At 32.3% G+C, this 9,270-nt stretch overlaps 1 protein-coding gene across 1 annotated transcript; it reads right to left on the reverse strand.

Annotated features, from left to right (window-relative positions):
• Positions 1-420: 420 nt before the first annotated feature.
• LOC141706954 (E3 ubiquitin-protein ligase WAV3-like) lies at positions 421-3,207 on the reverse strand. The gene is made up of 3 exons (XM_074509862.1): positions 2,513-3,207; positions 1,258-2,368; positions 421-1,160 (listed from the first exon to the last, which is right to left on the reverse strand). Exons 1-3 carry the CDS (start codon positions 2,960-2,962, stop codon positions 586-588), a joined length of 2,136 nt encoding a protein of 711 aa, XP_074365963.1. The 5' UTR covers positions 2,963-3,207; the 3' UTR covers positions 421-585.
• Between the last annotated feature and the right edge of the window lie 6,063 nt (positions 3,208-9,270).

Below are 9,270 nucleotides of genomic sequence, written 5' to 3' on the forward strand. Positions count from 1 at the left end.
TTTAGTTAAAAGTTCTATATGGTTGAAAATACTCTTAATATTTACTTTTAACAACCGAATTTTCAGCATTTGAATATCAACCGAGTTTTTCGTTCACTTCCGATTTCCGATACTCACTCGAGTACTCGTCCGAATCCATTGATCGTAAGAACACCGGTCGTTAACATAGGACGCAAAAAAGGTCACAGAAGAGCTACTGACCAATCTCATTCAGAAACAGAACAAAGTACAAAAAATAAAATCATCCATTTTGTTGTGGGACAGATCATATTTCACAATCTTCCGATATTAAATCCAAATATTCCAAAATAATATTCTACTAAGAAAAATGTCATAATTATTTGACATTTGTGCCTGTACCATTTAGAAATGTTAAAATACTCATATTCTTTTTACAAACTGTAAAATTTGAATAATCACTACACGGATAATATTCTTATATATTTTAACAAGCAAAATACCCTGGAAAAGAAAATAGAAACAGTCCATACTTGATTAACTACACAAACCAACCTTGATTAACTAGTACTAGCCTACTAGCAACAACATTTTTGCAAAGCTACTGATCAAAGAAACACAAATAACTTAAAATCTTGCATTCTCAAAACCATGCAAATCACTAACTCTCTTAGCAGATTTCTTAACACAAGACATTTTACCCAGCCGATCATTCCCTCTCCAAGCCGAAGACGGTGTCAATGGCTCCTCTTTATCCTCCACCATCCGTTGTCGTCGTTGCAGCATCTCCTCCCCGGCCTCCTTTCTCCACCTTATCTCCAACAACTCGGCTTCCAATCTCCGAACATACTCCTCCCCTAAACAACCCGATTGCACCAGCAACTCTCGGCTCGAAGCCAAGAGTTGCACAGCGCTAGACATTTCGTTTAGCGCAATTAATCGCCTCGACTCCGCAATTGCCCGTGTAGTCACGAAAAAATTTCTCAACCGCTGGATTTTGGGAAGTGAAGATCTAAATTGTTGGGGTTTCGGCACTAGTAAAGGCTGATCTGTACCATAAATTATCTCTTGTGTCGCTGGGTCCTTGTAAGAACAACAAACGGATAGCACGTGGTGGCCCTCATTGCTTGTAATCGGGACCCTCAGTTCTAACAGCAACTCCCTCTCTTCTTCCGCGTACAAATCTCCGACCCGAATCAAACCTGACCGCGTTCAAAATCAAAATCACTCAAATTATAAACTAAAAATAATCCAAAAAAAGTTATAATACCGTTAATAATTTCAAATCAAATATAGTACCTGAGCTAAAAACTAATGGACGATTGCAAGGATAAACAGCGCAAATTTCAGCCGAATCAGAACCAGAAGCCAAACCGATTTGAATGCGCAAATCTTGCACAACCACACTTAACAATCCGCCAACGCATTTAGCGAACGCGTCCTCAGCTGGCTCGTGACTATATCCACTAGATTGAACTGGAATTTCAACATGCGCGAATCGGGTTGAAGAAACGTGATTCGCAACAGGCCGATTATTAGTATTATTATCATTATGATGTTGAGGTTGTTCATCCTGGGCATCAGATAATAACATAACACTAGCCACAGGATTTCTCTCGCGTCGATCTTCGAGTATTTTAGTGGCCTGCCGTAACGCATCACCAGCGCAGCTCCCGTTGTGCAAATCTAATCGGTCAATTACTCGACGAGCTGATCGTTGACCTTGTGATGTCATTCTTTTAAGCGGCATGAGCCGCTTAACTGTAGCCGAGAAAGCTATAATAGAGAGCCGATCAGCGGAGCCGAGAGACGAAACAACCAAATGCATGGCGCGTTTCATCATGTCTAGTTTCGTGCGAGTCATGCTACCTCCAATATCAAGTACCGAAACTAAATCGATTGGCGCACGCCTCGCCTGCGCAACTCCGTTAACCCGAGGTGGAGGAGCTTTGATTTTTAATACCACGACGTATGTCTCGTGTGTTTGACATGTCGAGACAATAGCAACTTCAGGGAGTAACCTTGTTTCAACTTGTGCATTGTTGATGGAAATGGACGATGACACCGGATTCACGAAAAAGCCCTTAAACTCTTCGATTTCATCGTCGTTTTCGAGTACTTCTGGGATGGAATTGATGGATGATACGGTAGAAAGAAGTGGCTCATCGTCGTTGTAAGTTGGTGTTTTAATGATCACGTTGTTCTTTTCGGCCTGCGGTGGAGGTTGATGGATTGAGAGTAATGGAAGAGCATCTTTCCAGGTGGTATTGCAAACAGGACAAAACAGGGAGTTTTGGTTCCTCAGGTGATTCGATATGCACGGGAAGTGAAATGAATGGGAGCATTCGGATGTGAAAATCGCAGTTTTCTGTCCACTTTTCACACTTTGCATACACACTCCACAATTGTTCTGCAAGTAAAAATTTGTTCAAATTTAATTAGCTAAAAAAAGTGCATAAATTTATATAAACAGTGACGGAAACAGAATTTCAAAAGACTAGTCTATGATATCGAATAATTAAAGATTTACGAGATGTCGAGGTGTCGTTCTTACCCGAGAGAGACGGAGGGAGTTTTTAAAGATAGAGAAAGGGGATCTAGGAGAAGAAGGGTTAGAAGAAAGATGAGCTGGTGGTTTATAAGTTTTTGTAGTAGGAGTATTGGGCATGGTTTTGCAACGTAGTTTCGGGGTGATATCTTTTTTAACAGGAGTAGCGGCTGTTGACGAAGTGAATGAGGAGGACCTGGTGGTTGTTTTGACTCGAAGACGAGGTGTCGAAGGATTGCTACCACTGCTAAGGCCACCGGAAAAAATTGCTCCTAGCTTTGAGAGGCTTCTTGGAGTTGGTGCAGGACTAATGATATGATCATCTTGTTGTTGTTGCTCATGAACAACATAATGATTCTTGTTATTGTTATTGTTATTATCTAGTGATGATGATGTTGTTTGTTGAGTATCTCTTGGGATTGTTGTGCAAAAAGCTCTTCTCCAACCAGTTCCCATTTCTAATGCAAAAGCAAGGAAATGAAATGATTGCAAATTTGTTTACTAGTATTGCTAATCAAGGAGGAGAGGTTTTATTTATATATGTTAAGATATAAGATTAAGATATGTGCTAGTAGGCTGGTTCAATTATGGGATGGGATCTGAATGAAAGAGCAAGTGAGAATGTGATGAATAATTGGCACAAAAGATAAGAAAATAAGGTTTATTATAGAAGAGGAGTCAGGAGAGAGACCATGGAATCAATTGAAAGATGATCCATGTAGACAGAAACTACCACTAGTATAGCAAGCGATATATAAATAAACTCATCCCGGGTAGTTAATCTGGTTAAAACTTAAAAGTGATACTTAATTTAGGATCTCAAAATTTTAGGTTCCATTTCAAGTGAACGCTCGAATTTGAATAGGGGGTTCTTGGTGATGAAACTCACATCCGGCAACTAAACTGGTTAAAAGGGGTACCTTATAAATTTATGATCTCAAAATTTTAGGTTCGATTTTAAATGAACATTTAAATTTGAGTAAAGGATCACGGTGATGATATGTTTTGTCATCCGTCTTTAGGATTAGTCTCATAGAAAAACAATGCAGGAACAACTGTTGGAAGAAATAGAAAATTTACAGCTCAATAATTAAAACCATTCACCCAACTATCAAATTGTGTTTCTCTTTCAATATCTGTGTTGATACTATTCATAAATATTTGTGCCGGAAGATGAATTAAGATTGAAGGCAAGAAGATTCGTTACTCTACTAACTTTCTGTTTGTTATTGACATATGTAGATGTAAATATACAATGTATGTAGTATCTGGCGTGTACACAATTACTATTATCGTTGGGGATCAGTAATTTTTCTGCAGCATTACCTGGCACTAGCTTGATTCTAGGTACTTGCAACTATATATAATAATAATATTAGTAGTAGTATATTATTAGGTGTAGAGCTAGAGTCCCCTCCCTCTGGCCCTCTCAATGACTTCCTTGATCTTTCCCGTATTTATATCCATCTTTTCTATCTATAATTTTATACGAGGGTTATCAAAATTTAAATATTATACCTCTTTCATTTAGATATTATAGGAGTGCCAAACTAGGTCGGAACTCCCTCTGTCTGACCAAGAGTAAACTTTAAAAACTGGTCCTCCCTCCGTCCCCTATTATGTTTCTCATTTTGACTTTTTACCCTATTTATGATAAACATTGACTACTAATTTATATCTAATATATAAGATTAAATATAGTCATGAGTGATTTTATTGGATTCGTATTTATGAGTACTTTAATACAATGAAATTTTTATATTTAATACTAATACGAAATTAAATATATTACTCCCTCTGTCCCATTGAATTCTATACATTACTTTTTGACACGCTTTTCAATACTCTTTTAAAACATAACTCCATAATATTTTTTCAATTTTTTTAAATAAAAGTTTAATAATTTTTTTAAAAAAAACATTATGAAACTATACGTTATAGAAGCTTCGAAATGTGTGCAAACACTGAATGTATATAAATCAACGGGACGGAGGGAGTAACGATCAAAAGTGTGCATTGACAAACGTGTCCAACACAAATAGGAAATATTTTTAGGGACGGAGGGAGTATAAGTTTTACTTTAAAATTCTAGTACCGGTTAAAATTCATTTCTAATTATTTTATTTATTAGAACTGGTTCGTTCTTGAATCTTGATTACACCGATAATCATATTAAACTAACACCACGCTTGGTGGGGTGGTACCTTACTTACATCCTTTACAAGATGTCGATCGGGTTTACGAAATTTGTGCAGGACAATGTACGAATTTTGTGCATGTGAATGTGTTTAACTGAAAAATAATCTGGTATATTTTGCCACCTAATGATATTATTAGCAAGTACACTCATTCTTTGTGTCAATTAATTAAACCACATAGTTTGTATATTGTACTCTGATACATTGCATGTATCGTCAATGGTGCTTAAATATAGGCTCAAAATTTCATTATTTTAACTTATTTTTGAATAAAGCAAAGGGCTTTTACTACACTCATGTAGAACTGCATATATTGAAGAAACGAAAGAGCAAATGCACAACTACCTCCTGCTAAATCCCATCCAGGAGTGTCACTAGTTTGGAGACCAGTGATGATCTCGATCAGAGCTCCACCATGTCCCATTTTATACGCCTGTTGCCTCTTCTGTATAAAAATCCATCCTATAGTGCTTTTAATATTCACAACTTCAATTGTTTTTTAATTGATTTACTTGTATACATATACATGCATTCAACCAAATCCAAAAGCATTAACTCTGCTAAATGCTAATACAGGTAAATAATGTAGTAACTGCAACCCTTAAATAATGGAGTGCAGGGCGCAGCAATAACACTACTCCTAAACGGGTCAGTGTACAATGGTACTGGCTCCATGGTAGCTAGGCTAGCTTAGTAGCTTACCAGTGAAGGAAACAGATAAGAGAAAGTTAAAGTCTGAGCTTTGTGTTACTGCATTTATCTTCACGCACTTCAACTTCTCATTTACACTATACATTTGAGTTACAAGTCAAAAGATACTCCATTAAACTTTAGTTCATTAACTTCATTATTAGTATACTCAAAATATAAGTATAAACAGTTTCTTATCGTTTGATGTCAAGAGCATAAATGTGATTAAAGTTTTCATAAATTAGAGAATTGTTAGTATTGACCCGAGTTTAAAAATAACAAATTGATTACTATATTTTACTTCCTCTTTTTGAAATAAGAGTGACATCTTTAAGCTTGCACCGTTAATTAAATAAAAATACATTAAATTATAATTTTATGACTAATTTTTATTCCATTTTTCAAATTATTGGCCAGGGAAATTTTTTTTATAAAAAAATGAAAAATACTTTCTTATTTTCCTTTTTCGGCAAGTATACCCCAGGGTTTGAATTCTTCGTATATTTCCCCTTCTTTTCAATTCATATGAAGTACATCCATTATAAAAAAGTAAACTTTTTGGCATGCTGATAATTTGAAAAGTGAGATAAACTTGACCACCAAACTGAAACTGTAAATAATGTTTTTTGATTTAGTTAATGGTACACAATTAATAACACTTCGTGGGTGTCCCATATTTAATATTTAGAAAATAAGTTTGGTCATCAACTTGTTATTTTTAGAATTTGGCCAACACTACGCTTATTTATGAAAATTTTAGCCTCCTATATAATTTTTAGTTTTTTATTTATATAGTATATTAAATTGCCAGATCTTCCCAATGCGCAAGTATTTATAATATACGGTATATCAATACTTAAAAATGTAAATTAACTGGTTTCCTAGTATGAATGTCATTAAAATTAGATTTCTGATATGAATAGGGGATTTTCATTTTTCGATATATATCGTTCCGGAAAAATATTCGCCTAGCACAATTTTCCTAGATAAACAACGCAATTAGAAAAACTTCATATTGTCTAGGAATTTCAAATTTTTATGGACATTTTATTAAAGCGATAGAGAACTTAATTTCGTAAGTATGAAACAATTATCAATAAAAGCTCATGGTCGAATTAAGCTCTCAATTTGCTTGTTTCAACTAAATTTTTGTAGTTACGATGTTCTTACAATTTACTAATTTTCATCCAGTAGTGAATCTTTTTTCTCTACTCCCCTCCCATTTTTCGCCTATCGAATGCAGGGTCCGCGTACACATATCCAAATATTATAAGAATCTGTAGGAAGGGCGAAACTGTGAATATTGAATAGTAAATATGTATGTGCATGTCAATGCCATCAATACCTTGACTTTTCTTAAAAGATTAATTATTTAATAAACCGAGTCAAACTTTTGACGTATAAAATGAGAGCATGAGTTCGTTTTGGGGTAACAAAATCACTTCAATAGGACTTGATGCTAAGTTTAGACGACAAGCCTTCATAGAAGTCCCATAATTCGACCTAATCCAACTATTATTTAATCAGTATATTAATTAAAGCTACTTATTTTTTTTACCAGACTTACTGTCTTGCCTAACTAGGTATAAAAGTCTTTCAGTTAGGTTAAACCTACCCCCCTTTAATGACAAAGTAACCGAGATTATATATAATCTTGATTAAAGGCTTGATTAATATTTTAAAGAGTATTTAAGTTTTGCCATGACAAATAATCGAGATTATAAACATAATGGTTGGTTTGATTACATTTAATGTTGATTAAGATAGTAATGCGGAAGGTACAAGTCCATTAGGTTGATGGAAAAGAAATTTAGATAAGCTTTATATAATTTGTTGTCGTCGGTAAGCGAAAAGTGATTATTCAGTCGTTAAGTTTACGTCTGAATATTTATTTTGTACTTAATTATACTTTAACATGATTAGTTAAGGTCGACAATAATATGGTACGAGTAAACAGTCTGAAAGAGCATAGTTTAGACAGTAACTCCCTGTTGTAGGGTTGAGTAAACAAATGGAACGCTGCCAAAGAATTAGACAGATTATCTATAAGTACATTGAATGTAACATACCATGTGACGTGTCCACGTTAGAGTTCAGGTCATCATCCCTTTGACTTGGTCAATATATATCCTATTTCCCCATTTTATGTGTTATTTTCCCATTGTATGTGTTATAGTCTGCCATTATATTGACCAAATTATTGCTTCAAATTATAAATATACGAGTAAAGTTTTATGGAGTCCACTATTTCACCTGAGTCCTGAGTTCATATATGTTCTGCAAGTAATATATTACATAAAATATTACAAAATTTATTATTTTGTGAATAATGTTGTGCAAATATCATTATTTTACTCATAATCTTGCAAATCACATATATTTTTCAATTGAAATATTGCAAAACATATTGTTCTACATAACACACTTATTTTGTAGAACATTCATATTCACATTGCAGAACATAAAATATTTGGAAATATTTTACTTAAGATATGTCTAATATTTGCAAGATTTCTGTTAAAGAATGATGGTTATAAAATATGCTTCACAATGAAAAGTTTTGCATCAGTTTATTTGTAGAAAAAAAATGGACTCCGGGATTCCAATGATATGGTGGACTCTATAAAACCTAACTCTATATTATATAATATAATTAAGAAATTTTGAATTTATATTATTATAAAATGGATAATCACTTTAAACTGTCTTTTTATAGTTTTTTTTAAAAAAAATTCTAAATATGGGTCAAAATTTGCTAATCTATCTATCTATACAATATTATAATAGAGGAAATATTAAAAGTTTGGTAGTCGATCGGTCGGTACTTGGTGAAATTACTTAATTATTTCAATTTTAATTATTGGTGTCGGTCAATTCTAATTCTAATTGATATTGAATTCAACTTCCTCTACAAGTAAACTAAATATAATTATTAAAATTTAGTTGATATGTCATGTGAATCGGGTTAAAATAAAATAATAATACTATTAATCCTCCTAAAAAAATAATACAAATGAACTTGGATAAACAAAATAATATATTTTTTTTATCCAGTATAAAAAGTACATTATACAATTGATTCAGAATAACACTAAACTAAAATAAAAATAAAATTCAACCAACAAAAATAAAATAATATATACTAATTATTCAATCTAAAATAAAATTATCTTATTGATCCACACTTAAAAAAAATTAAAATTAAATTAAAAATAATTAGTTTGATTTGGTTCGGGCTAAAATTAAATAATATAAACCACTGATCAGAGATAAATCAAATTAATATTAGAATAAGTATAATTCGTATCCTATTGATGTAAAATAAAAATTAAATTTTAATTAAAATATAAATATTATTGTTTTAAAAATATATATAGAATTATCAATAAAATTTTATCGTTCAATCAGTAATATTGTTTTTTTTTCAAATATCTTTTATAGAATTACTATTAATCGATTGAGTAATCAACATGCTAAAATAATATTTTTAAGGTCCCAACATAATGAAGACATTATATATTTTTTTGCTAAATAAAGACATTTATATTTTTATCCTCAATAAAATAATAATTTCGTTATAATAACGTTTCCCTCCTTACCAATGTTATAACTTTAAATAAGTTTAAATATTTTAAAATTTTATGAACATATTATACTAATATAATTATTATAAAGTCATAACATTTAAAAAATTAAAAATTTAATTTATTTTTTTTTAAAAAAAATTATATATTATTAAAAAAATCTGTGCAATCCGTGCATTGCACGGGTTTTAAGCTAGTACTATATTATAATATACGAAATATTAAAAATTTGTTAGTCGGTCGGTCGGTACTTGCTGAAATTACTTAATTATCCTTACTTAATTGTTCAAAT

This window comes from Apium graveolens, chromosome 2 (assembly GCF_009905375.1).
Source record: "Apium graveolens cultivar Ventura chromosome 2, ASM990537v1, whole genome shotgun sequence".
In the NCBI taxonomy this organism is placed as follows: Eukaryota; Viridiplantae; Streptophyta; class Magnoliopsida; order Apiales; family Apiaceae; genus Apium; species Apium graveolens.